The 27,079-nt window shown below is 53.8% G+C and overlaps 2 protein-coding genes across 4 annotated transcripts in view; both read left to right on the forward strand.

Annotated features, from left to right (window-relative positions):
* TMC8 (transmembrane channel like 8) overlaps nucleotides 1–3,447 on the forward strand; it is a 12,363-nt gene extending 8,916 nt beyond the window's left edge. The window contains exon 16 of one of the 2 annotated variants that reach the window (XR_010124703.1): nucleotides 1,310–1,435. Coding sequence is in view for 1 of the 2 variants with exons in the window: in XM_054456668.2 (XP_054312643.2) it covers nucleotides 1,310–1,588 (279 nt within the window). In the remaining variant the exon portion in view is untranslated. Of the gene's footprint in view, nucleotides 1–1,309 lie in introns of both variants that reach the window. The other variant, XM_054456668.2, reaches the window with a different exon arrangement.
* A 3,763-nt stretch (nucleotides 3,448–7,210) lies between these two features.
* Nucleotides 7,211–26,601, forward strand: C19H17orf99 (chromosome 19 C17orf99 homolog). Of its 2 annotated transcripts, none has more exons than XM_054456671.2 (5): nucleotides 7,211–7,286; nucleotides 7,724–7,756; nucleotides 21,406–21,705; nucleotides 24,553–24,822; nucleotides 26,357–26,601. In XM_054456671.2, the coding sequence occupies exons 1-5, from the start codon at nucleotides 7,250–7,252 to the stop codon at nucleotides 26,512–26,514; spliced, it is 798 nt and encodes a 265-aa protein (XP_054312646.2). In that variant the 5' UTR covers nucleotides 7,211–7,249; the 3' UTR covers nucleotides 26,515–26,601. The 2 variants fall into 2 exon arrangements, with proteins under 2 accessions (XP_054312646.2, XP_054312645.2); XM_054456670.2 differs by having other exon boundaries at nucleotides 24,553–25,121; nucleotides 26,357–26,505.
* The last annotated feature ends 478 nt before the right edge of the window (nucleotides 26,602–27,079 follow it).

Consider the following 27,079-nt stretch of genomic DNA (forward strand, 5'->3'; position numbering starts at 1 on the left):
ATCACCTGAGGTCAGGAGTTCAAGACCAGCCTGGCCAAAATTGCGAAACCCCCATCTCTACTGAAAAAAAAAAAAAAATGGAGCCAGGCGTGGTGGTGTGCGCCTATAATCCCAGCTACTTGGGAGGCTGAGGCAGGAGAATTGCTTGAACCCAGGAGGAGGAGGTTGCAGTAAGCCAAGATCGCGCTATTGCACTCCAGCCTGGGCAATAAGAGTGGGGAAAAAAAAAAAGCCGGGCACGGTGATTCATGCCTGTAATCCCAGCACTTTGGGAGGCCAAGGTGAGTGGATTGCCTGAGGTCAGGGGTTCAAGACCAGCCTGGCCAACATAGTGAAACCCCGTCTGTACTAAAAATACAAAAAATTAGCTGGGCGTGATTGCGGGCGCCTGTAATCCCAGCTACTCGGGAGGCTGAGGCAGGAGAATCGTTTAAACCCAGGAGGCGGGGGGCAGAGGTTGCAGTGAGCTGAGATCGCCCCATTGCACTCCAGCCTGGGCAACAAGAGCAAAACTCTGTCTCAAAAAAGGAAAAAAGGATAATATGGCTGAGTGCAGTGGCTCACGCCAAGGCGTGAAGAGTGCTTGAATTCAGGAGTTTGAGACCAGGCTGAGCAACATAGCAAGACCTCGTCTGTACTAAAAATCAAATAAATGAGCTGGGCGTGGTGGCGCGTGCCTGTGGTCGCAGCTATTCCAGAGGCTGAGGTGGGAAGATCGCTTGAGCCTGAGAGTTCCAGGCTGCAGTGGGCTGTGGTCTTGCTACTGCACTCCTGCCTGGGCAACAGGGCGACACCCAGTTTCCAAAAAAAAAAAAAAATACGACTTTAGGCTTGGGGACAGGGGCTTAACAGATCTGAGGGCGGAACAGTGACCTGGCTAAGGCGTGGCCTCAGGGTGGGGCCTTTAACGGGGGCGAGGCCTTGGGCTGCTTGGGGACGGACTCTTAGCGGGCGTGGTCTAGATCTGCATGGGGTGGGACCCTAGTGGGGCGTGGTCTTAGGGTGCATTGGGGGCGGGGCCCTTGGAGGACGTAGTCTCGGGCGGGGAAGTGGAGGGAGAGGCATCTGGCTGCGTTGTGGGTGGGGCTCTTGAGGGCGTGGTCTAGGGCTGCATCGGGGCGGGACCCTGGTGGGGCGTGGCCCTGGGAGGGTGTGGTCTCGGGCGGGGCGTGGTCTCGGGCGGGGCGTGGCCTCTGGCTACTTTGGGTGCGGGCTGGCCCATGGGCCGCAGAGTTGCTGCCGCTGTTGTCCTCACACCCGCTCGTGGGAAGCAGCGCCTGTCGCAACTCGCCACTTGCTCTCCTCACAGCAGGTTCAGGAGAAGTGGCACCTGGTGGAGGACCTGTCGCGACTGCTGCCGGAGCCAGGCCCGAGCGACTCTCCGGGCCCCAAGTACCCTGCCTCCCAAGCTTCGCGCCCGCGGTCCTTCTGCCCCAGATTCCCATGCCCTGGCTCCCCGGGCCCCCAGGCCCCGCGGCCGGGCCCCTCCGTCGTGGATGCCGCGGGACTGCGTTCCCCTTGCCCAGGACAGCACGGTACCCCGGCCTCCGCCCGCAGATTCCGCTTCCCCAGCGGCGCGGAGCTGTAACCCCGACCCCTGCCTCCTCGAAGCCTCCCTGGGGCCCCTTCAGGCCTCCTTACTCCATCTTCCAGACTCCTGGCGACCACCGCCCCTCTTAGTGGCTCCAGGGCCTCCCTCAGAGGTCCCCAAAGACGGACACACAACCCCAGGGGCAGCAGGAAGAACATATGGGAATTTTCTCTATATATTTTAATCTCATCCCTTTAAAATGTCTATTTTTTATTGTGTTTTTTATAATATACATAATCTATTAGTATAGTATCTCTTGAATGCAATTTTTTCTAGAGTGTGTTCTGCTGATTTGTTTTAGAGCCATGAGTGCAATTTATACACATACATCTATTGGGAATGCTCAGAAGTTGTTTACTGATGGAAGTGCCTTCAGAAGAGTCTGGGGACCACTTCCTAAGGAAGGAAAGAGCTGGCCACAGTTAGAGCAAGCCTGCCTGGGAGCCTGCTCTGTGTTCCAGCTGCAAACTGCCTGTATCATCCCTTCCTGTTACTCTTCCTTCACCTGAGACAGTCGAGGCCACAGCGTCAGCTGGGGCCAGAGCTGGGATTTGAACCCAGGTACTCGGGCTCCAGAGCCACACTGCCCCAGTGTGGGGCTTAGAGGCTGCTCCTGGCCCTGACTGAGGGGCTGACTGAAGCCTGGTGAGAGCGTGCTGGGTCAGCCTCCCCCTGGCAGGAATCCTTTCCGTCCAGTCTTCTAACCAGCAGCCTCACATCCACAGGGCTGCCTTGGGAAACTCAGCAGAGCCCTGGCTTCCTGCAGAGCCCTGTTCTCCCAACCTGCTTCATGGCTCCCTGGTTGAGCCAAGCTTGCGGATCCATGGGGTGAAGGTACCCGCACTGCCTGGGCCTTAGTGGTATGTACGGGCCTGCATTGTGAGCAGCGGGTGGGGGCCCAGGCAGGTGAGGCAGCTGGCCACAAGGGCAGGGCTGGGCCCCCCTCCCAAGGCTGTGTCTGATATTCTTGAACCTGTTCAAGGTTCCTTTTCCAAGTCTCCTGTTCTCCCACCCCCACCCCTGCCATGCTGCAGTGACTCTAGATCTGTGGTTCTCAGCCTTGGAGAACACCTGAGTAGCTGCTACAAGCTGGCTGCAGCCCAGCGACTCTGATGTGGTTGGTCTGGGTGTGGCCAGCAGCCAGGGCATCGGGACTTTTCGAAGCTCCCAGGTGACTCACCGGCAGCCGGGGATGAGAACTGTCAGGAGGGAAGGTCAGAAGTCCCAGGATGCACTTGAAAAGCCTCTAGCTCCACCAGTGACCAGCTCCTGGCCGGACTCCTGGTCTGGACTCAGCATCCAGGAGGCTCTGGCCTCTTGCCCTCAGGGCTGGGGGCTTTTTCACATGGTCATCAAAGACTTGGCCAGTTCCGCCTCTCCTGCGGCCGTCCTTGTCTCACCCAGCATCACATGACGCATCAGTTCACCAACAAACACAATTAAGTGCTGCTAGTGCTGGGTCCTGTTCTGGGGGCTGGCAATGAGGCGAAGAGGGAAAGAGGGAGCTCTGTGTTCCGTCGAGGGGGCGACAAGCCTGGACCAGATGAAAGTGACTCATGTTGTTAATTAGCGGCTTAGGGCCAAAGGTGGCCCCTGGACCAGCGGCCTCAGCATCTCCTGGGAAAAGGTTAGAAATGCACATTCCCAGGCCCCACCTCAGCCTCCTGAATCAGAGCATCCCTTTGGCAAACCATACTGAGAACCAACCACGTGCATCACCAAGTGCTGTGAAGAAGACAAGCTTTGAGACCTTGAAGGAATCATCAAACTCTGGGCCTCAGCGTGCTCACCCAGGGTGAGACAAAGACGCCATGCTCCTCCAAGTGGCCTCCAAGATTAAATGAGCAATGACTTTTTTTTTTTTTTTTTTGAGACAGAGTCTCTTTCTGTTGCCCAGGCTGGAGTGCAGTGGCAAGATCTTGGCTCACTGCAACCTCTGCCTCCCAGGTTCAAGCCATCCTCCTGCCTTAGCCTCCTGAGTAGCTGGGACTAGGGGCACCTGCCACCATGCCTGGCTAATTTTTTGTTTTGTTTTGTTTTTGTTTTTGTTTTTGAGATGGAGTTTTGCTGTTGTTGCCCAAGCTGGAGTGCAATGGCACGATCTTGGCTCACTGCAACCTCTGCCTCCCAGGTTCAAGCCATCCTCCTGCTTCAGCCTCCTGAGTAGCTGGGACTACAGGTGCCCAACACCACACCTGGCTAATTTTTTGTATTTTTAGTAGAGATGGGGTTTCACCATGTTGGCCAGGCCGATTTCTAACTCCTGACCTCAGGTGATCCACCTGCCTCGTCCTCCCAAAGTGCTGAGATTACATGTGTAAGCCACCAAACTCGGCCCATACAGTGACTTTTGAAGTGTCCCCATGGGGACCTAGAAGTGCAGTGGCGGCTCCTATTACAATGTGGTCACTGGCCTGAAGGAGCCAAATGGGAGATGATGGGGAGTGGACCTGGGGCCCCCTGTGATCAGGACCACCCAGGAAGACAGCCCAGGGGGCCTCGAGCGATGGGCTTCTTCCCACAGGAGGGCTCTTGGAGCCAGTGACAGGTAGGGCCTTGGAGAAAGGGAGGCTTTGGACAGGAGCTGAGGGCAGAGAGGGGGCCTAAGCAAAGATGTGGTAAAGGGGCCACGGTGGAGGCTGGGAAGCTGGAAATCTGAGGCCTCTAGACTGGGATGCAGGGCACACGGGGCCAGTGTGAAGACGGAACCGGTGCTCTGGCAGTGGGTGCTATGGGCTGGGATGACTTTCTGTAGATGATGGAGCTGGAGGCCATGACATAACGAGGGGCTCTGCCAGGAGCTCAGAAGTCCTGCCAGGCAGGGAGGGACTCTCTGGGGCTTATTGCAATAGATGCAGTAAAGATCTCACCAGGCGGGAGAGCCCACCTAGGTGGAGTGTCCCAGCCGCCCCCAGCCTTGGGGACTCCTGGGCCCTCCCCTGCCCAGCCCTGAGAGACTGCCCCGTCTTTCTGTGCCCCTGCAACCCCGCTATCCTGGCCAGGGCAGCCCAGAGCAGACTCCCACCCGCAGGACACTTCCGGGGACACAGTATGGGGGAGGAAACGCGGAGATGCTGGGAAGAGCATTTGTTACCGAGGACAGTGGCCTCTGTGAGCAAAAATCACAGAACATCAGCCCGAAGCGGGTGGCTAGAGAGCTTTTGGGGGCCCCCAAACTCCACGCAAGGTGACCTGGGGGTGACCTCGGAGGCGTGGCTGCTGTGTCCTGGCTTACTCTGCAGTCTGGACAGAGGGGCAGCGCAGCCCAGAGAACTGGTCAATCAGACCGATGCACAAGTGATTCCTGGGGGCGAAGGGGTGCAGGAGAGATGTTTGGGTCCCCCAAGGCCTGGGGAAAATGGCCCATGAGTCTGCCTTCGCTCTCTGACCCCAGCTTCCCCACAGACTGGGAAGAGGAAGAGCTCCTTAACTCAAGGTTCCCCTGAACACCACATGGAGAAAAAGAGTGAGTTTCCCTGGCCTCCAGGCAAGAGGCTGCCAGCAGCCCGGGGCCTGGGCAGTCAGCCAGCTCCCCAGTGACCTCTGGCTCCCTTCAGTCTTCAGTTCCCTTCCCCACCCGTCTTCAGCAGAAGTGAGAACAGACTCTGGGAAGGGAAGGGAGTTTTACTAAGAAACTAAGAGAAAATGCTCTTGCTCCCCAGCTGGGAGAAACTGAAAACAGGCCGGTGGGTGCACAGGAGGCAGGCTCCATCCCCGGGACCGTGGGTAGCAAGGGGCAGAAACAGACTCAGGCCAGCTGGGAGAGGGGACCACTGAAGGGTCAACAGAGCCAGTCTGCAGCAACCTCCAGGACACCTGCACCTGCCTCCCCACCATCCTTTTGGCCACTCCCTGGTCCACAGGGCCACTCCCTCAGACCAGCTTCCCAACACACCCAGGCCTCCGGTGCAGCAAGTGCCTGGGAAAGGCCGAGAGGAGAGCTGGGGCGGGGCTGTGAGTGGCCTCCCTTGGTCAGGTGTTCACTCCTGGACGGTGCCCAGGGGCAGAGAGTGTGATTGACCAGTCAGGAGCCACAGGTGGCAGCAGCTCCCACAGGAGGCAGTGGTCACCTCGTGGCGGGGGACACATTCCTGAAGGAGGCAGCCAGAAAAGGCATTCCCCACACAAAGTGTGGGAAACTGAGCCGGGCCAGAAAGTGACAGGCTGGTCCAGCAGCCCCAGGCTGAGCTTGGGCACAAAGCCGGGTGCAGTGGCCCACAATGGAGCTGGCAGGGTCCCAGCCTCAATCCCTTGCGCCCTTACATCTCTCTGTGTTCGGGGGAATGCCTAGCCCCAGCCCTGGCCTCAGGGCTCTGGGAGGCCCTGCTCACCCCCACCCTCCTTGTTGTGCAGGAGGCTCTGCCGCTGACCTCTGCACACACACTGCCTGCGATGCAGCTGGGTCTGCTGCTGGCCAAGGCCAGCACTGGGGCTAGTTCCCTGGGGAATGACCATCCATGTGACCTCCCACCACCCTCAGTGGGGTGTGAGGAGCTTCTGAAGGGCGGTGCTTGGGCACACCACACTCCAGGACCCAGGACTCCAGGACCCACCACACTCCAGGACCCAGGACTCCAGGACCCACCACACTCCAGGACCCAGGATTCCAGGACCCACCACACTCCAGGACCCACCACACTCCAGGACCCAGGACTCCAGGACCCACCACACTCCAGGACCCAGGACTCCAGGACCCACCACACTCCAGGACCCAGGACTCCAGGACCCACCACACTCCAGGACCCAGGACTCCAGGACCCATCACACTCCAGGACCAGGGCCCTCGTCGGTCTGGGGTTTCATTCTGGGGCTGGGTGCAGCCTGGCCACCCGGCTGTGAACCATCATGGGTGGGGCTGCCTCTTCTCAGCCCAGCAGGTCCCCAGCTGCTTGGAAAGGCCCCAGTGATTACATGAGGGTCACCTGGGTCATCTAGGACAGGCTCCTCCTCTCAAAATGAGAAGATTCACAGCTTTCATTCCCCTTGCCGCATAACATGGTGCTCACCGGCTCCAGAAGTTAGAGCGTGGACATCTTTTTTATTTTTTTTATTTTTTGAGATGGAGTCTCATTCTGTTGCCCAGGCTGGAGTGCAGTAGCATGATCTTGGCTCACTGCAACCTCCGCCTCCTGGGTTGAAGCAATTCTCCTGCCTCAGTCTCCGGAGTAGCTGGGATTACAGGCGCATGCCACCACACCCGGCTAATTTTTGTATTTTTAGTAGAGATGGAGTTTCACCATGTTCGCCAGGCTGGTCTCGAACTCCTGACCTCAGGTGATCTGCCCACCCAGGCCTCCCAAAGTGCTGGGATTACAGGCGTGAGCCACTGTGCCCCGCTGAGCATGGACACCTTCCGCCCACCATGTGAGCCCAGGGTCCTGCGGCTCAGAGGTGACTGCTGAGTCTAAGCCCTGGTCTGGCTTCAAGGTCCAAACTCCTTCCATTTCTCTGGGGATTGAGGGGGAGTTTGCTGTACTGAGCCTGCCTGGGCTCTCTGGGCCCAGCCCTGGTAGCTGAGGCCCTGGGGTGCTGCAGCCTCCAGGTTATCTCCCCACTTCAGGCACCCACCCAAGGAGCATCCCAGGGGCCTCAGGGTGGGGGAGGCCAGGAACTAGGAGGTTCTCACTGCCTGAGCAGAGGCCCCACACCCACCGAGGCATGGGGCTCCCTGGGCTGTTCTGCTTGGCCGTGCTGGGTGAGTCCACCAGGGACGTGATGGTGGGGCTGCTGCTGGGGCCTTGAGGTCTTGGGCTCAGGTGGGGGTACTGGGAGCACAGGAGAGATGAGGCCTGAAGGCAAGGGCGCCTCTGGAAACATGGGACAGAGAGGGAAAGATCTGGGCTTGAGTCTTGGACCGGCCCCTAAACTTGCTGCATATGTGGTCCAGGGATTGGTTCACCATTCTGGGCTCACTACTTACCCATCTGCAAAATGGGCTGATGATAGGAGATGTTGTGGCGGGGAACGGCGCAAAAGAGCTTTTGTGAGTGATGGTGCCAGCTGAGTCCTGGGGCCTCACTGCCAGGAATCAGCCTGCTCCTCCCTCCTAGCTTCAGCAGGTGGGTCTTGAGGCTGTCTCTGGTCTCCCCTCCACGCCAGGCCCTCTCCTCATTGCCCTCACCTCTCTTACAGCCGCCAGCAGCTTCTCCAAGGCGCAGGAGGAAGGTAAGTGGCACGGCCTGCTGCAGGGAGAAGTCCCCCACCTGGGACCCTGGTGTCAGAACCCCCACGGTGGAGGGCGCCTCGGCTGGGAAGGAAGTTACTAGTGGGGAGGTGTGTGCTGGAGGATGGCTGGATAGTTCTGGAACACTCTCTCCACCCTGCAGGGCCCTAGGAGTGATAGAGATGGGCAGGCCAAGCAGGCCAGTGTGGGGACCTCCGGGGCACACAGGCAGGGAAGTTGCTCAGCTTCCAGCCTTTGGCTAGGCTGTTTGGAGGGAAGATTCCCTGGGCAGGTGCATCCTCATCACTCTGCCCCAGGTCCCTGATCAGGAGCAGAAGCCCCCCTGAGACCCTCACAGCTCTGCCCGGTGGGCGAGGCCCCGTGGAGGGCTGGGGAATTCTGGTGGGGCCTGGGAGGTCGGGATTCTCTGACCAGGAGGAGGGCTGTGAGAGGATGGCGAAGTTGAGGCTCCCCCAGGGGCCTGACATACCTGAGGCTGCCTTCCTTGTAGAGGCAGCCGGGGAGTGGAGAGCATCTGGGACCCAGCTGGGTACAGGACCAGGGAGGAGGGGACGCTGTGGAAGGTCCCTGACAGCCCCTAGCCTGGCCTGCTTCCTCATCTTTGCCTGCTCCATCCTTCTGCCTGCACTTTCTTGCCCCATCCTTCCCTCCCCTCCCCTCATGTCCATTAAGGTGAGGATGGACAGTCACCTCCCTGTGTTGTCCCAACCAACCCTTGCCCCTTGTTGCTAGACCACCAGGTTACAGAGCAGGGCCTTCCCCCTCTATTTTGCTAAAGGGCAGGTACAGGGTAATGATGACGCCAATCTCACTTGAATGAGGCCCAGGTTGAACCATTATTTCCTCATTACCAAAAACGGATACATTGTTGGTGTGGCTGCTAAAAAGAGAGCAGGCAGCTGGGGCTCCGGGAAGTACCCGTGCAGGGCAGTTCCGCCTCCCCCTCTTGGCTGGCTCCTGACTTCTCCGATTCTTGCCAACCAAGTCCTGCTAACTAAACTCCTAAGAGACTGACTGATAAATCATTTATTCATTCAACAAATACTTGAGCACCTGTTTGGTTGCAGGCACCATTCCAGGCCCTGAGAATGTGGCAAGGCACGGAAACAAACCCCTCCTGTATCTTACATTCTAGTGGGGGTTGGGGGGACAGATGATAATAAAAATAAGAACATTCAGTGGCTTATGCCTGTTATCCCAGCACTTTGGGAGGCTGTAGCCAGAGGATCAGTTGAGCCCAGGAGTTCAAGACCAGCCTGAGCAACACAGTGAGACCCCCATCTCTAAAAAAGAAAAAACAAAATTTTTTTTTTTTTTTTTTTGAGATGGAGTCTCACTCTGTCACCCAGGCTGGAGTGCAGTGGCTCGATCTCAGCTTACTGCAACCTCTGCCTCCTGGGGTCAAGGGATTCTTCCACCCAGCCTCCTGAGTAGCTGAGATTACAGATGTGCACCACCATGCCCAGCTGATTTTTTTGTATAAAAAAAAATATTTTTTTAAATTAGCTGGGCATGGTGGGCGGCGCACTTGTTGCACCTGAGGCTGAGGGGGGAGGGAAGTGAGGCTGCAGTGAACCGTAATCATTAACAGTGCACTTCAGCCTGGGTGACAGAGCAAAAAAACACATTCTAAGGTATGTTAGAATGTTCTAGAGAAAAGCAAGCGGGTAGAAGGAAGGGGAACACAGGGTAGGTAGGGGAAGGAGGGCAGCATTTGTGGGGGAGGGTGGAGTTTGGGAAGGGGCCGTGCAGCAAGGACCCGAAGGAGCCGACTGAGCAGGAAGTACCTGGGCAGGGACCCTATGTGGCCAGAGCACAGGAAGCAAGGGGCAAAGGGTATTGAATGAGGTCAGAGGCATGGTGTGGGGTTGACCGGGGAGGGCCCTGTGGGGCGCAGCCATAGGAGGTTTGGAGGGGAAAACGCAATCTGATTTACCCTTGATGAGGTCATCTGGACACTGTGTGGGATGGAAATCAAAGGCAAAATCCAAGAGAGCCATTAGGCTACCCTAGGAGAGCCATTAGGCTATCCAGAGGAGAGACTGGGCAATGTGGGAGAGGCAGGGAGATGGGGTGGACATACATTCTGGAGGCCAATAGCAGCTGCTGGCAGATGGCATGGGATGGGATGGCATGGGATGGGATGGGATGGGGACAGCCATGAAAGACGGCGCCAAGCCGGGCGCAGCTGCTCACGCCTGGAATCCCAGCACTTTGGGAGGCCGAGGCAGGCAGATCACCTGAGGTCAGGCGTTTGAGACCAGCCTGACCAATATGGCAAAACCCAGTCTCTACTGAAAATACAAAAATTAGCTGGGCGTGGTGGCGCACGTCTGTAATCCCAGCTACATGGGAGGCTGAGGTGGGAGAATCCCTTGAACCTGACAGGCAGAGGTTGCAGTGAACCAAGATCGCACCACTGCATTCCAGCCTGGGCAACAGAGAGAGACTCTGCCTCAAAAAAAAAAAAAAAAAAAAGGCGCCAAAGTCCTTGGCCCATCTGGAAGGATTGGCTAAATAAAGTGCAGGCTGGAGATGGCATATTGTGCAGCTGAAACAGCTTCAGTGGGAGTGGAAAGCTGGGTACACGTGAAGGACCTGAGGGATCAGGATATTCAAAAGATGATCTCTGTGTAGGTTGGCTTTTTGTTTTGTTCCATTTTGCTTTCAGACACAGGGTCTTGTTCTGTCATCAAGGCTAAAGTGCGGTGGCACAATCACCGCTCACTGCAGCCTTCACCTCCAGGGCTTAATCAATCCTCCTGCCTCAGCCTCCCAAGTACCTGGGACTACAGGCACATGCCATCACACCCAGCTAATATTTAATTAATTAATTTTTTTTTTTTTTTTGAGACGGGGTCTCGCTCTGTCGCCCAGGCTGGAGTGCAGTGGTGCAATCTCGGCTCACTGCAACCTCCACCTCCCAGGTTCAAGGGATTCTCTTGCCTCAGCCTCTTCAGTAGCTGGGACTACAGGCACATGCCATCACGCCCAGCTAATTTTTTGTACTTTTACTAGAGATGGGGTTTCACCATGTTAGCCAGGATGGTGTCGATCTCCTGACCTTGTGATCTGCCCACCTTGGCCTCCCAAAGTGCTGGTATTACAGGTGTGAGCCATCACGCCCGGAAGCTAATTTTTTTTTTTTTTTTTTAGACAGCGTCTTGCTATGTTGCCCAGGTTGGAATGCAGTGGCACAAACTCGGCTCACTGCAACCTCCATCTCCCAGGCTCAAGCCATCATCCACCTCAGCCTCCAGAGTAACTGGGACTACAGGCACGCACCACCATGCCCAGCTAATTTTTGTATTTTTTGTAGAGACAGGGTTTTGCTGTGTTGGCCAGGCTCGTCTCAGACTCAAGCTCAAGTGATCTGCCCGCCTCAGCCTCCCAAAGTGCTGGGATTACAGGCATGAGCCACCCTGCCTGGCCTAATATTTCAATTTTTTCTGTAGCGATTGGGTCTTCCTATTTTGCCCAGCTGGTCTTGAACTCCTGGCCTCAAGCAATCCTCCCCCTTTAGCCTCCCAAAGTGCGGGGGTTACAGGTGTGAGCCACTGTGCCTGTGTATTTTGAAATCCCCAAGAATTCTGGCAAGTGTAGCATTAAGCATGGTAGGAACCACGGACAGGCATCTTCAAGGAGGGATAGGTGTTGGTAGGTCATTGTAACCCAGAAGACAGAGTGGAATGTATCTGAAGACATAGCTGCTGTTTAGCAAGGAGAGGGGAGAAAAGTTTAGGGAAGGGGAAATGTCAAGAAGATGTTGTCCCCCTTTGTCCTAGCCCCGTGCCATGAAGGCTGCCGGGATCCACATCGCCTGGGACACCTGAAGGGGTAGACGGTGCTCTGGGAAGGAGGGATCTGGTTTCCTTCAGATGTAGAGGATGGAGGGTGTTGGTTGGAAGGTTGAGGATACAGGGGATTTTGATTCCGGCTGAGCCTACACTCCAAATGGCACAGAGGAGGCCGGGCACAGTGGCTCACATCTGTAATCCCAGCAGTTTGGGAGGCCGAGGCAGGCGGATCACTTGAGGTCAGGAGTTCAAGACTAGCCTGGCCAACATGGCAAAACCCCATTTCTATTAAAAATACAAACATTAGCCAGGCGTGGTGGTGGGCGCCTGTAATCCCAGCTACTCAGGAGGCTGAGGCAGGAGAATCGCTTGAACCCGGGAGGCGGAGGTTGCAGTGAGCCTGGATGGCGCCATTGCACTGCAGCCTGGGCGACAGAGTGAGACTCTGTCTCAAAACAGAAACAAAAACAAACAAGGCCAGGCGTGACAGCTCAGGCCCATAATCCCAGCACTTTGGGAGGCCGAGGTGGGCGGATCACCTAAGGTCAGGCATTCCAGACCAGCATGGCCAACATGCAGAAACCCTGTCTCTACCAAAAATGCAAAAATCAGCCAGGTATGGTGGCGCGTGCCTGTAATCCTAGCTACTCAGGAGGCTGAAGCACAAGAATCGCTTGAACCCAGAGGCGGAAGTTGCAGTGAGCCAAGATCATGCCACTGCACTCCAGCCTGAGCGACAGAGCAAGACTCTGTCTCAAAAAAAAGCAAAAGACAAAAGATAAAAAAGCAAAAAACAACAGCAACAAGGAAGGAAACACATTCTCTGACAGTGCTGGAAGCTGAATTCCAAGACTCAGAGTCCGCAGGGCTGGGTCCTCCCAAGGCCCGGCGGGAGCACCTGCTCCTGGCTCCTGGCCTGGTTTCCGGGGGTTGCCTCCCTCATGCCATTCTCCCTGTGTGTGTCTGAGTCTCCTTTCCTCTTCTCATCAGGCCCCACCCTAATCCAGCATGAATTACTGGAGTTAATATTTAACTTGAGAGAGGGGGAGCTATCTGTAAAAACCTGATTTCCAAATCTGTTCCCATGGGCAGGTCCTGGGAATCACCATTGGAACCTATCTTTTTGGAGGACATAATTCAACCCTCAACGGATGGCGACTTGTTCAAAATCAGATCCCAGGGCCCCTCCCTAGGTCTAATGAATTGCAACCCCCAGGGTTGGGACTGGAATTTCCAAGCTTCCTGTTGTCACAGAGGCCAGTCTGGAGAGGGGTAGCACAATCTGGAAGGGCCTCGGAGTCACTCAGGGCACCAGCACCGTGTCTGGGCCTGGACGTGAGCCCTCCACAGTTTCCCTGCAGTGACCCCGCACCCAGCCTGGGCTTGGCTTAGCTTCCTGTCTCGAGGGCAGCCTTGTCCTCACTTTATCAAATTTTGAGTGTGCCGTCCCATTATTTAAATACTCTTGCAGAGCAGATGAATTTTATTTATTTATTTACTTACTTATTTTGAGACAGGGTCTTTGCTCTGTCACCCAGGCTGGAGTGCAGTGGTGCAATCTTGGCTTGCTGCAGCCTCGACCTCCCAGGTTCAAGAGATCTCCCACCTCAGCCTGCTGAGTAGCTGGGACTACAGGCACAAGCCACCACGCCCGGCTAATTTTTCTATTTTTAGTAGAGATGGGGTTTTGCCATGTTGCCCAGGCTGGTCTCGAACTTCTGAGCTCAAGTGATTCGCTCGCCTCGGCCTCCCAAAGTGTTAGGATTATAGGCATGAGCCACTGCACCCAGCCAATATTTTTTTTTCTTAGAGATAGGATCTTGCTTTTTTGCCCAGGCTGGTCTCAAACTCCTGGGCTCAAGGGATCCCCCTGCCTAGGCCTCCGAAAGCGCTGGGATTATAGGCGTGAGCCACCACGCCCAGACAAGCAGAAGAATTTTAAATTAAATGATAGGCCAGGCGGGTGGCTCACGCCTATAATCCCAGCACTTTGGAAGGCTGAGGTGGGTGGATCACTTGAGGTCAGGAGTTGTAGATCAGCCTGGCCAACATGGTGAAACCCCAACTCTACTAAAAATACAAAAATTAGCCAAGCATGGTGGCGTGCACCTGTAATACCAGCTACTCAGGAGGGTGAGGCAGGAGAATCACTTGAAACAGGGAGGCAGAGGTTGCAGTGAATTGAGATCGCGCCACTGCACTCAGGCCTAGGAGACAAAGCAAGACCCTGTCTCAAAGAAAAAAAATAAATTAAAAAAATATGATAGACCATCCTTTATTGGCAGGCTTATCCATAAACTAAATAATCAAAAGGAAAAAACCACACAAGTCTTGTGAGGATATAAAGTGAATGTCCGGCCGGGGGAGGTGGCTCACCCTGTAATCCCAGCACTCTGGGAGGCCGACGGGGGCGGATCTCCTGAGCTCAGGCGTTCAAGACCAGCCTGGCCAACATGGAGAAACCCTGGCTCTACTAAAAATATAAAAAATTAGCCGGGCGTGGTGGTGCATGCCTGTAATCCCAGCTACTTGGGAGGCTGAGGCAGGAGAATCGCTTGAACCCAGGAGGCGGAGGTTGCAGTGAACCAAGATCACGTCACTGCACTCCAGCCTGGGCGACAGAGCAAGACTCCGTCTCAAAAAAAGAAAAAAAAAAGTGAATGTCCCTGGTACAGTGTACTTTAAAAATGGTTCCTGTCTGTGAACTTATGCAAATCAAGCTTCTATTAATGAAGACCGAAATGGAAATGAAGAGAGAGCAGTTTCTCTTTCCACTTTTGTAAGTCAAGATCATTTCCCTTCACAAAGGGAGCAAAAAGAAAGGGTGACCACGTGTCAGCCCTGGACTCCCACTTCCCCACATGAGGCAGGCTTCTGGCCCCTGCGATAGTTTTTGGACAATGAAGAGAAGGCCTCTTGGCTCTGAGGGTCAAATTGACTAAATGAATCAGCAGAAGCATCTGCAAGAGGATGACCAAGAGGATGCCTTCACCTCCAGATACACCTTCACTTTCTTCAAATTGAAGATTTTTCCATGAAAGCCTGTTTGGGGGGGAAAAAAAAAAAAAGCATTCCTTTTTTTTTTTTTTTGAGACACAGTCTCACTGTCACCCAGGCTGGAGTGCAGCAGCGCAATCTCGGCTCACTGCAGCTACCACCCCTCAGGTTCAAGTGATTCTCATGCCTCAGCCTCCCGAGTAGCTGGAACTACAGGCTCAAGCCACCATACCGGGCTAATTTGTGTATTTTTAATAGAGACAGGGTTGCACCATGTTGCCCAGGCTGGCTTTGAACTCCTGGCCTCAAACGATCCACCCTCCTCAGCCTCCCAAAGTGCTGGAATTACAGGCGTGAGCCACTGTGCCAGGCCTAAAAAAAAAGAAGTATTCTTCCCCATCTAAAAATGAGAGTCTGGCTGGGTGCGGTGGCTCATGCCTGTAATCCCAGCACTTTAGGAGGCCGAGGTGGGAGGATTGCCTGAGGTCAGGAGTTCCAGACCAGCCTGGCCAACATGGTAAAACCCCATCTCTACTAAAAATACAAAATTAGCCAGGTATGGTGACGCATGCCTGTAATCCCAGCTACTTGCGAGGCTGAGGCAGAAGAATTGCTTGAACCTGGGAGGTGGAGGTTGTGGTGAGCCAAGATCACGACATTGCACTCCAGCCTGGGTAACAGAGTGAGACTCCATCTCAAAAGTAAATAAATAAATAAATAAATATAAAAAGGAGAGTTCTCATGAAATTTTCAAAGGGGCACGGATGAGAAAATAATTGTTGGTGTCTCTGCAGCGCTGGGCAGGGGAAGACATCCTGATTCTAGAAGGCTGCTGCCAGTTGTCTAGACCAGAGTTGTCAACCTCAGCACTCCTGACATTTGAGGCCAGACCATTCTTGGCGGTGGGGGCTGACTGTGCACTGTAGGATGCTTTGTGACATCCTTGGCCTCTACCCACTAAATGTCAGCAGCAACCCCTAATTTTTTTTTTTTTTTTGTGGAGATGGGGTCTTGCTGTGTTGCCCAAGCTAGTCCACCTCCCAATACTGACAACCAAAAATGTCCCCAGACCCAAAGGTCCCCTGGAGGCAAAATTGCTCCTGGTTGAGAGTTACTGGTCTAGCATGAAACATGCTTAGTGGTCACACATTCTAGTTTGTTCCAGTTCTCTGCTCAATCAGCAGTTTCCTCATTGCAGGGTGGTTTCCAGAGCAGACATGCCCAGCCGAGCAAAAGCGATTCATGACGTCGATGATATTCAGATTTCATAGACCCTTCTTTCTACCCCTCCCCCAAGCACTGCCCCAACCACACAGAATTCTTTTTTTCTTTTTAATTTTTCTTTTGATTAAATAGAGGTGTGGTCTCACTGTATTGCCCAGGCTGGTCTGGAACCCCTGGGCTTAAGCAATCCTCCCGCCTTGGCCTCTCAAAGTGCTGGTATTACGGGCCTGAGCTACTGTGCCCACCTGATACACACTATTCTTTTTCTTTCTTTTTTTTTTTTTTTTGAGACGGAGTCTTGCTCTGTCGCCCATGCTGGAGTACAGTGGCAGGATATTGGCTCACTGTAACCTCTGTCTCCTGGGTTCAAGTGATTCTCTGGCCTCAGCCTTCTGAGTAGCTGGGATTACAGGCACATACCACCATGCTCAGCTAATTTTTGTATCTTTAGTAGAGACGGGGTTTTGCCATGTTGGCCAGGCTGGTCTCGAACTCCTAACCTCAGGTGATCCACCCGCCTCGGCCTCACAGTGCTGGGAATACAGGTGTAAGCCACCATGCCCGGCCTACACACTATTCTTGAAATGCAAACAGGTCCCCACCATTGGTATAATACAACCCTCTCCCTCAAACCCCTATTCTAGAAACATTTTTGTTTAATCCCAATTGCTGTCTTAAAGAATTAGTAATGGCCAGGCACGGTGGCTCACACCTGTAATCCCAGCACTTTGGGAGGCCCAGGCAGGCGGATCACCTGTGGTCAAGAGTTCAAGACCAGCCTGGCCAACATGGCGAAACCCAGTCTCTACTAAAAATACAAAAATTAGCCGGGCGTGGTTGTGGGCGCCTGTAGTCCCAGCTACTTGGGAGGCTAAGGCAGGAGAATCACTTGAACCCAGGAGGCGGAGGTTGTAGTGAGCTGAGATCGCACCACTGCACTCCAGCCTGGGCGACAGAGCAAAACTCCTTCTCAAAAAAAAAAAAAAAAATCAGCAAGGACAGACAGCATCAGGCCCACTAGGAAGATCTCAGAGATGTTTTCCACAATGAAATTGACTCCAGGATTTGCTTCCAAAACAGAGAAGTCACTCACAAGCAGAAAGCAGATACCTGGTGTAGGTGGGTGAAAGCCTGCTGGAATGGGCTGACGGGCTGGTTTTCATCTGGATCTAGGGAGAAGAGCACTTTGGGTGCCGTGAGCAGGCTGGTCTCCTACAGGAGCCTCGCATTCTTCAAAAGTCCTTTTATTTATTTATTTATTTTATTTTTTTAGAAACAGGGTCTCACTCTTTCACCCAGGCTGGAGTGCAGTGGAACAATTGTAGCTCACTGTAGCTTCAGTCTCCCAAGCTCAAGTAAGTGATCCTCTCCCCTCAACCTCTGGAGTAGCTGGGACCACAGGCGAGCACCACCACACCTGGCTAATTTTGTTTATTTATTTATTTTTAGAGTAGTTCTCACTGTGTTGTTTAAGCTGATCTCAAACTCCGAGGCTCAAGCAATCTGCCCACCTCAGCCTCCCAAAGTGCTGGGATTCCAGGTACGGTGTCCACTGTGCCTGGACGCATTTTGTTTTTATAAAAAAATATTCTGGGGCCGGGCACGGTGGCTCACGTCTGTAATCCTAGCACTTTGGGAGGCTGAGGAGGGTGGATCACCTGAGGTCAGGAGTTCAAGACAAGCCTGGCCAACATGGTGAAACCCTGCCTCTACTAAAACTAAAAAACAAAAACAACCAAAAAAACCTGAAAAATATTCTGGAAAGAAACAGCCTAAACGCAGGAGGTAGCCCTTTTTCTAGTATTTTCTTTTTTTAGAGTTGAAATTCACGTAACAAGAAGTCAACCATTTAAAAGTGATAATTGGCCGGGCACAGTGGCTCGCGCTTATAATGCCAGCACTTTGGGAGGCCGAGGCGGGTGGATGACTTGAGGCCAGGAGTTCAAGACCAGCCTAACCAACATAGTGAAACCCCGTCTCTACTAAAAATACAAAACTTAGGCCGGGCACGGTGGCTCACACCTGTAATCCCAGCACTTTGGGAGGCCGAGGCAGGCGCATCATGAGGTCAGGAGTTCAAGAGCAGCCTGGCCCATATGGTGAAAACCCGTCTCGGGTGCCTGCGTACTAAGACCTGTGTTCAGCAGCGGCGGCGGCGGCAGCGGTGGGCTCAGAGGCAGCGGTTGGGCTTGCAGCCAGCGGACAGGATCGAGTCAGTGCATTCGTGCGAGTTGGAATCGAAGCCTCTTAAAATGGCAGATGATTTGGACTTCGAGACAGGAGATGCAGGGGCCTCAGCCACCTTCCCAATGCAGTGCTCAGCATTGTGTAAGAATGGCTTTGTGGGCCGGGTACAGTGGCTCACGCCCGTAATCCCATCACTTTGGGAGGCTGAGGCAGGCGGATCACAAGGTCAGGAGATTGAAACCATCCTGGCTAAAATGTTGAAACCCCGTCTCTACTAAAAATACAAAAATTAGCCGGGCGTGGTGGCGGGAGCCTGTAGTCCCAGCTACTCAGGAGGCTGAGGCAGGAGAATGGCGTGAACCCGGGAGGCAGAGCTTGCGGTGAGCTGAGACTGCGCCACTGCACTCCAGCCTGTAAGATCGTCGAGATGTCTACTTCGAGGACTGGCGAGCATGGCCATGCCAAGGTCCACCTGGTTGGTACATCTTTACTGGGAAGAAATATGAAGATATCTGCCCGTCAACTCATAACATGGATGTCCCCAACATCAAAAGGAATGACTTCCAGCTGATTGGCATCCAGGATGGGCACCTATCACTGTTCCAGGACAGTGGGGAGGTGCGAGAGGACCTTCGTCTGCATGAGGGAGACCTTGGCTAGGAGACTGAGCAGAAGTACGGCTGTGGAGAAGAGATCCTGATCACGGTGCTGTCTGCCATGACCGAGGAGGCAGCTGCTGCAATCAAGGCTCCCAGGGTGGCAGTGGTGGCAGCAGTGATCCTCCCAAGAGGCCCCCTCCCCCAGCCTGGCTTGGCTCTGGCCTGGTCCTAGGCTGCTGGACTCCTCCTACACAATTTTTTTTTTTGTTTTTTGAGACGGAGTCTCGCTCTGTCGCCCAAGCTGGAGTGCAGTGGCGCGATCTCGGCTCACTGCAAGCTCCGCCTCCCAGGTTCACGCCATTCTCCTGCCTCAGCCTCCCGAGTAGCTGGGGCTACAGGCGCCCGCTGCCACGCCCGGCTAATTTTTTGTATTTTGTAGATGGTCTCGATCTCCTGACCTTGTGATCCACCCGCCTCGGCCTCCTCCTACACAATTTATTTGATGTTTTATTTTGGTTTTCCGCATCCCCTCAATCTGTCGGGGAGCCCCTGCCCTTCACCTAGCTCCCTTGGCCAGGAGCAAGCGAAGCCGTGGCCTTGGGGAAGCTGCCCTCCTCTTCCCCCTCACACTACAGCCCTGCTCCGGGAGAAGTCGGGCGGGGTGCTGCTTGTAGTTTAGTTTTTGTTTGTTTGTTTGTTTTTGTTTTTTAATTCAATCTGGAATCAGAAAGCGGTGGATTCTGGCAAGTGGTCTTTGTGCCCTCCCCACTCATCCCTGCTCTGGTCCCCTGTTACCCATAGCCCTGAGCACCACCCCAACAGACTGGGGACCAGCCCCCTCCCCTGCCTGTGTCTCTCCCCAAACCCTTTCAGATGGGGAGAGAAGAGGAGGAGAGGGGAGGGGACCTGCCCCCTCCTCAGGCATCTGGGAGAGCCCTGCCCCCATGGGCTTTACCTTTCCCTGTGGGCTCTCTCCCCGACACATTTGTTAAAATCAAACCTGAATAAAACTACAAGTTTAATATGATAAAAAAAAAAAAACCCGTCTCTACTAAATATACAAAAATTAGCTGGGCATGGTGGTGCATGCCTGGAGACCCCACTACATGGTAGGCTGAGACATGAGAATCGCTTGAACCCAGGAGGTGGAGGTTGCAGTGAGCTGAGATCATGCTACTGCACTCCAGTCTGGACGACAGAGCAAGACTCTGTCTTTAAATAAATAAATAAAAGTGGGCCGGGCGCAGCGGCTCACACCTGTAATCCCAGCACTTTGGGAGGCTGAGGCGGCCAGATCACCTGAGGTCTCGAGTTCAAGACCAGTCTGGCCAACATGATGAAACCCCATGTCTACTAAAAATACAAAAATTAGCCAGGCGTGGTGGCGGGTGCTTGTAATCCCAGCTACTCTGGAGGCTGAGGCACAAGAATCTCTTGAACATGGGAGGCGAGAGTGCAAGACTCTGTCTCAAAAAAAAAAAAAAAAGTGATAATTCAGCAGCATTTAGTGCATTCACAGTGTTGCACAACCACCACCGCTATCTAGTTCCAAGAGATTTTCATCACCGCAAAAGGAAACCCCGTATCTATCAGGCAGTTACTCCCCATTTCCCCCTCCCCTGGGCCCCAGTAACCACCAATCTGCTTTCTGTCTCTGGGTTTTCCTGTTCTCAACTTTGCACACACATGGAATCATGCAACGGTTGCCCTTTGCGTCTGCCTTTTTGTTTAGTGGAATGTTGTTACGGCTCATCCCTGTTGCAGCCTGCATCTGTGCTCATTTCTTCTTAAGGCTGAGTAATATTCCTTATATGGATCAACCACATTCTATTTACCCATTCGTCCGTTGATAGATATTTGGGCCATTTCCACCTTTTGGCTGTAGTGAATCACACTGCCATGGACGTGTGTGTACAGGTATCTGTTTGAGTCCCTGTTTTCTATTATTTGGTATATGTCTAGGCGTAGAATTGTTGAGTCATATGGTAAGTCTGTTTAACTTTTTGAGGAACCACTAAATCAGTATTTTCTTTCTTTCTTTTTTCTTTACTCTGAGGTCTACTGGTTTCACTTATTTACTTGTAATTTTTAGGTTCAGGGGTACATGTGCAGGTTTGTTATAGAAGTAAACTGCAGCTGGGTGCGGTGGCTCACGCCTGTAATCCCAACACTTTGGGAGGCCAAGGCGGGTGGATCACGAGGTCAGGAGTTTGAGACCAGCCTGACCAACATGGTGAAACCCTGTCTCTACTAAAAATACAAAAATTAGCGAGGCGTGGTGGCATGCGCCTGTAGTCCCAGCTACTCGGGAGGCTGAGGCAGGAGAATCACTTGAACTCAGGAGGTGGAGGTTGTGGTGAGCAGAGATCGTGCCACCGCACTCTGGCCTGGGCGACAGAGCAAGAATTCATCTGAAAAAAAAAAAAAAAGAAAGAGAGAACATGCTAAACCCAATATCCTTTTTTTTTTTTTTCCCCTGAGTCTCCATCTGTCACCCAGGCTGGAGTGCAGTGGCGTGATCTCGGCTCACTGCCACCTCCGCCTTCCCAGTTCAAGAGATTCTCCTGCCTTAGCTTCCCGAGTAGCAGGGATTACAGGTGCGCACCACTACACCCAGCTAATGTTTGTATTTGTAGTAGAGACAGACTTTCACTATGTTGGCTACACTGGTTTTGAACTCCTGACCTCAAGTGATCCGTCCGCCTGGACCTCCCAAACGCTGGAATTACAGGTGTTTGCCACTGAGCCTGGCCAAACCAGTACCTTCTTAAGGTGCTTGATCAATGTTATTTTCTTTCTTCCTCCTTGGACCTTTTCATCTCCCAGAAATCACCCCTGTGGTCTCCATTGCCTACAAAGTCCTGGAAGTTTTCCCCAAAGGCCGCCGGGTGCTCATAACCTGCCACGCACCCCAGGTACCACCGCCCATCACCTATTCCCTCTGTGGAACCAAGAACATCAAAGTGGACAAGAAGGTGGTGAAGACCCATGAGCCGGCCTCCTTCAACCTCAACATCACACTCAAGTCCAGTCCAGACCTGCTCACCTACTTCTGCCGGGCGGCCTCCACCTCAGGTGCCCATGTGGACAGTGCCAGGCTGCAGATGTACTGGGAGCTGTGGTCCAGTGAGTGCGGTGAGGGGCACAGGGCTGAGGCGGCAGGTGGGGTGCAGATCAATGGGGAGCTCTGGGAGTGGGGATTGTGAACCTTGCTGGGGTTAGAGACAGCCAGGGTGTGAGGGTGTGGACAAGGACAGGCTGCCACCTCCAAGGCCATTCTCAGTCCCTTGGGGCCTGTAATCAGGACTTGCTGTCCCTGGCTGGGGCCCTGAGGGCACAGTCTCCTGGCAGGGGCCTGAGGGCACAGAGGGAAAGAGCCCAATGGTGGCAGAAATGACTGGGCCCCATTTGTCAGCTCAGACCTCAAGGTGATAAACTAGGCACATTTGGCTGGGCGCAAATCCCAGCACTGTGGGAGGCCGAGACAGGCTGATCGCTGGAGCCCAGGAGTTCGAGACTAGCCTGGGCAACATGGCGAAACCCCGTTTCTACTAAAAATACAAAGATTAGCCGGGCGTGGTGGGGTGCACCTGTAGTCCCAGCTACTCAGGAGGCTGAGGCAGGAGAATCGCTTGAACCCGGGAGGCAGAGGTTGCAGTGAGCCAAGATTGCGCCACTGTACTCCAGCCTGGGTAATAGAGTGTCTCCAAAAAAAAAAAAAGAAAGAAAGAAACGAAGAAAAGTTAGGCACGTTTTGTGCATTACTTCGCTTGGTCTTCACAGCAGTGTCCGGGGTGGGGTCTGGGCCTCTGGGTCTGTAGCTATGGAAGCTAAAGCTCTGGGGAGTTAAGAAAGTTGCCCCAGGGGCTGGGTGTGGTGGCTCACGCCTATAATCCCAGCACTTTCGGAGGCCCAGGCAGGTGGATCACTTGAGGTCAGGAGTTCAAGACCAGTCTGGCCAACGTAGTGAAACCCCATCTCTACTAAAAATATAAAAATTAGCTGGGTGTGGTGGTGGGAACCTATAATCCCAGCTACTGGGGAGGCTGAGGCAAGAGAGTCACTTGAACCCAGGAGATGAAGGTTGCAGTGAGCCGAGGTTGTGCTGCTGCACGCCAGCCTGGGTGACAGAGTGAGACTATCTCAAAAAAAAAAAAAAAAAAAAAAAAGAAAGTCGCCTCAGGCCACATGGTTGGCAAGTGGCCAAGGCTGCTTTCAAACCCCACTCTGTCCAGCTCCAAACCCTGCCTTCTTCCTGTTTCCCTCCTGATAGTAACTCAGGTAACCTTCTTGGTGAGATCTATGGGGTATGGGAACTAGGAAGTATTGCCTGACTTAGGGTGGGACAAGGAAACTCCCCATTCATCCTTTGGCCCACACCCTAAGAACACCAGGAAAAGACAGCCTGGGGGAGATGAGCGCAGGGTCTGCAGCCCAACGGGTCCAAGGTTCAAATCCCTACACTTACTGGCTGGGGTCTTGAACAAGTCATTGGACCGCTGAGCTTCAACTGCTTTATCTGCAAAAGGAAAATGATAACAGAGGCCAGCGGGGTGGCTCACACCTGTATTCCCAGCATTTTGGGAGGCCAAGGCAGGAGAATCCTTTGAAGCCAAGAGTTTGAGACCAGCCTGGACCACAGAGTGAGACTCTATGTCTACAAAAAAATTATTTTCTTTTTTTGAGACGGAGTCTTGCTCTGTCACCCAGGCTGAACTGCAGTGGCACGATCTCGGCTCACTGCAACCTCCGCCTCCCAGATTCAAGCGATTCTCCTGCCTCAGCCTCCCCAGTAGCTGGGACTACAGGCTCTTGCCCCCATGCCGGCAAATTTTTGTATTTTTAGTAGACACGGGGTTTCACCATGTTGGCCAGGCTGGTCTCAAACTCTTGACCTCAAGTGATCCACCCACCTAGGCCTCCTAAAGTGCTAGGATTACAGGCGTGAGCCACTGCACCCAGCCAATAGCAATTTAAAAAAAAATTAATCGGGTGTGGTGGTGCATGCCTGTCATACCAGCTACTTGGGTGGCTGAGGTGGGAGGATCATTTGAGCCCAGGAGTTGGAGGCTGCAGTGAGCCGTGATCACACCATTGTACTCTAGCCTGGGCAACAGAGACCCTGTCTCTAAAATAATAATAGGTCCTACTCCAGGGGACCTATTAAATGAAAGCCTTTTAGTAGGTGGCAAGTGTGGTGGTTATTACTAATCAGTAAGAATGTCTAGAGCATTAGGCTCAAGGCCTGGGGGATTCTAGAATCTTCTACGTGACAGTTCTTGTCCTGAAGTAGCTTGCCTTTCAGTAAAAAAGACGAGACTGAATGATAGAGTTGCCAGATAAATTTTACATAGAACATACGTATAGTAAAAAATTATTCATTGTTTATCTGAAATTAAAATGTAACTGTATTTTTATTTGCTAAGTCTGGCAATCTGAAATATACTACACAAGAATAAAACCAGGCCGGGCATGGTGGCTGACGCCTAAAATCCCAGCACTTTGGGAGGCTGAGGCAGAAGATTGCTTGAGCCCAGGAGTTTGAGACCAGCCTGGCCAACATGGTGAAACCCCATCTCTACAAAAAATACAAAAATTAGCTGGATGTGGTGGTGCACACCTGTAGTCCTAGCTACTCAGGAGGATGAGACGGGAGAATTGCTTGAGGTGGGGAGGCGGAGGTTGCAGTGAGCCTAGATTGCACCATTGCACTCCAGCCTGGGCGACAGAGCAAGACCCTGTCTCAAAATAAAGTAAAAATAAGATAAAAACCAAATGTGAAATTGTGTGGTACACATGGCAGGTAGGGCAGCAGCCCAGACACAGGTGGAGGGCAAACTCTAGAAGGCAGCCTGGAGGAGGCGGCAGCCACAGCTAAGCTCATTAGGCATTTTGTAATGAGGAGAACTTACTGAGGAGGAGGGGTTTAAAACCGCTCAGCCATGCCTGTACTACCTTCTCCCACCCTGCCAGAGCCAGTGTCTGAGCTGCGGGCCAACTTCACTCTGCGGGACAGAGGGGCAGGCCCCAGGGTGGAGATGATCTGCCAGGCGTCCTCGGGCAGCCCACCCATCACCTACAGCCTGGTCGGGAAGGATGGGCAGGTCCACCTGCAGCAGAGACCACGCCACGGGCAGCCTGCCAACTTCTCCTTCCTGCCGAGCCAGACATCGGACTGGTTCCAGTGCCAGGCTGCAAACAACGTCAATGTCCAGCACAGCGCCCTCACACTGGTGCCCCCAGGTGAGAGGGCCCTTGGATTTCCAGAGGGGCAGCTGGCGCTTCTGTGCCGGGAGGGTGCTAGTGTCCAAGACACAGGTCGATGGGAAGTGGGACAGCTCTACCCGGCCACTGCTGAGAGCAGAGAGGGTACAGGAGGCAACCATGCCCACCCTGGCCCCTGCCTAAAGGAAGCCCAACCCAGCTGCCTCCGCCCCCCTCCCAGGAGAGTTGCCCAAGGCACCCACCATCGTGCTGGCTGGCAGCCTCGCCTCCATTGCGGCCATCACCTCCGGGATGCTGGGCTGGACCACGTGGGCCAGGTAGGAAATGGGTGCTGGAGGCAGGGAGGAGGGAGAGCTGCTGATGGCCTGAGAGGTCCAACCAGGCCCTAGCTGCGGAGCTCAGGTGGTGGGGCTTGCAGGGCAGGGCTGTGGCCAGGGCAAAGAAGGGCCATCATCGCATGACTCGAAGGTGTTTATGAGGACCTACTGTGTGCCATGTGCCTACTGAGGCTTACACATTCAAGGCGTTATCGGACCCTGGCCGATAACAGGGACCCAGTTGCCCTGTAACGGAGTCTGCTGGCCTCTGGGAGGGCATTCTCCTAAGTTCTTCGTGGGAACTGAGCAGGGATGCAGGGATGATACCTCCAGGAGACCAAGGTGGACCAGGAACTCCTGCCTTCTGTAAGAACCACATTGGGCAGTCTTTCCGAGGTGGTGGCAAGAGCCTGGGGCCCTGCCTCCCGGGGTCCCTCTCCAAGGCCATGGCTTTGCTGACATGTAAGGTGACCAGGGCCTTTGTAGTGTCTGAGCGCAGGCACCACAGGCCTGTGTGCTCTGCCTGTCTGGCTTTGATGGTGGCCAGCCCTGCCTCTGTGAACTCACCTCTCTTTGTTTGGGAGACACTGCCGTGTCCTGGTTCTCATCCTCTCCCCGTGGCCCAGGCCCTTACGTGGCTCTGCCAGGAGTCCATCCTTGGCACTCTCCCATCTCACTTCCACCAAGTCTGTTCTTTCCAGAGGCCAGACTTGTGGGTGAGCCATGTCACCTCGCCAAGCCTCAGTTTTTCCTTCTGTAAAATGGGGTACAGCCTTCATTTAGTGGGGTGAGTAAGACTCATGTCTCTCCTGCTGGGGCACTGATGTGCTTGGCACCATAAAACTCCCAGAGGCAGGCTGGGCACGGTGGCTCACGCCTGTAATCCTAGCACTTTGGGAGGCTGAGGCAGGCGGATCGCCTGAGGTCAGGAGTTCGAGACCAGCCTGGCCAACATGGTGAAACCCCATCTCTACTAAAAATACAAAATTAGCCGGGCATGGTGGGTGCGTGCCTATAATCCCAGCTACTCAGGAGGCTGAGGCAGGAGAATCACTTGAACCTGGGAAGTAGAGGTTGCAGTGAGCCGAGATCGCACCATTGTACTCCAGCCTGGACAAAAAGAGCAAAACTCCGTCTCAAAACAAACAAACAAACAAACACTCTCAGACGCCTCGGGAGGGGATGGCTGGGAGGTGAGTTGGCCTGACTTGAGTCTCCACTGCTTTGTCATCAAGGTCGTGACCAGAAGATGGAGGACTGGCAGGGTTCCCTGGAGAGCCCCATGCTTGCCTTGCCGCCCTACAGGAGCACCCACCGTCTGAGTGAAGAAGAGTTTGGGGGGTTCAGGATAGGGAATGGGGAGGTCAGAGGACACAAAGCAGCAGCCATGTAGAATGAACTGTCCAGAGAGCCAAGCACGGCAGAGGACTGCAGGCCATCAGCGTGCACTGTTTGTACTTAGAGTTCATGCAAAATGAGTGTGTTTTAGCTGCTCTTGCCACAAAAGCAAAAAAAAAAAAAAAATGGATAACTATGAGAGATGGTGGATATGTTAACTTGCTTCACTGTAGGAACCTTTGTGCTATCTATATGAATCCCATCATATCAGGTTGTCTACCTTAAATATACACAAAAACATTTATTTAAAAAAAAGAAAAAAACCTGCCAGCTGGGATTCTTGGAGCCCTGGCGGCCTTCAGCAAACGCAGACAGTGTTGGTGTGAGGGCTTCAGGAGGGTCACAGAAAGGGGGTCTGTGTGGCCCTGTCCTCGCCTCTCAGGTGCTGTCACATCTCTCTGGGTGTAGGGAGAGGGAGGGGGGCACACTGGGAAAAGGCCCAGCCCCTCCCCCACACCTGCTCCCCTCTTCCCTGGAGGGGCACCCCACCTCCTGGTAGCCCAGTCCTATGGTTCAATCTCACGTGGTCCAGCTCACCTGGGTGGACTCTGAGCCCCACC

Source organism: Pongo pygmaeus, chromosome 19, assembly GCF_028885625.2.
Source record: "Pongo pygmaeus isolate AG05252 chromosome 19, NHGRI_mPonPyg2-v2.0_pri, whole genome shotgun sequence".
Classification (NCBI taxonomy): Eukaryota; Metazoa; Chordata; class Mammalia; order Primates; family Hominidae; genus Pongo; species Pongo pygmaeus.

Coding starts and splice junctions, on each gene's coding strand:
- C19H17orf99 (XM_054456670.2), top strand. CDS start 7,250: ATGGGGCTCCCTGGGCTGTTCTGCTTGGCCGTGCTGG. Junction 7,757..21,405: donor CTCCAAGGCGCAGGAGGAAG/GTAAGTGGCACG, acceptor TTCATCTCCCAG/AAATCACCCCTGTGGTCTCC. Junction 21,706..24,552: donor GTACTGGGAGCTGTGGTCCA/GTGAGTGCGGTG, acceptor CCACCCTGCCAG/AGCCAGTGTCTGAGCTGCGG.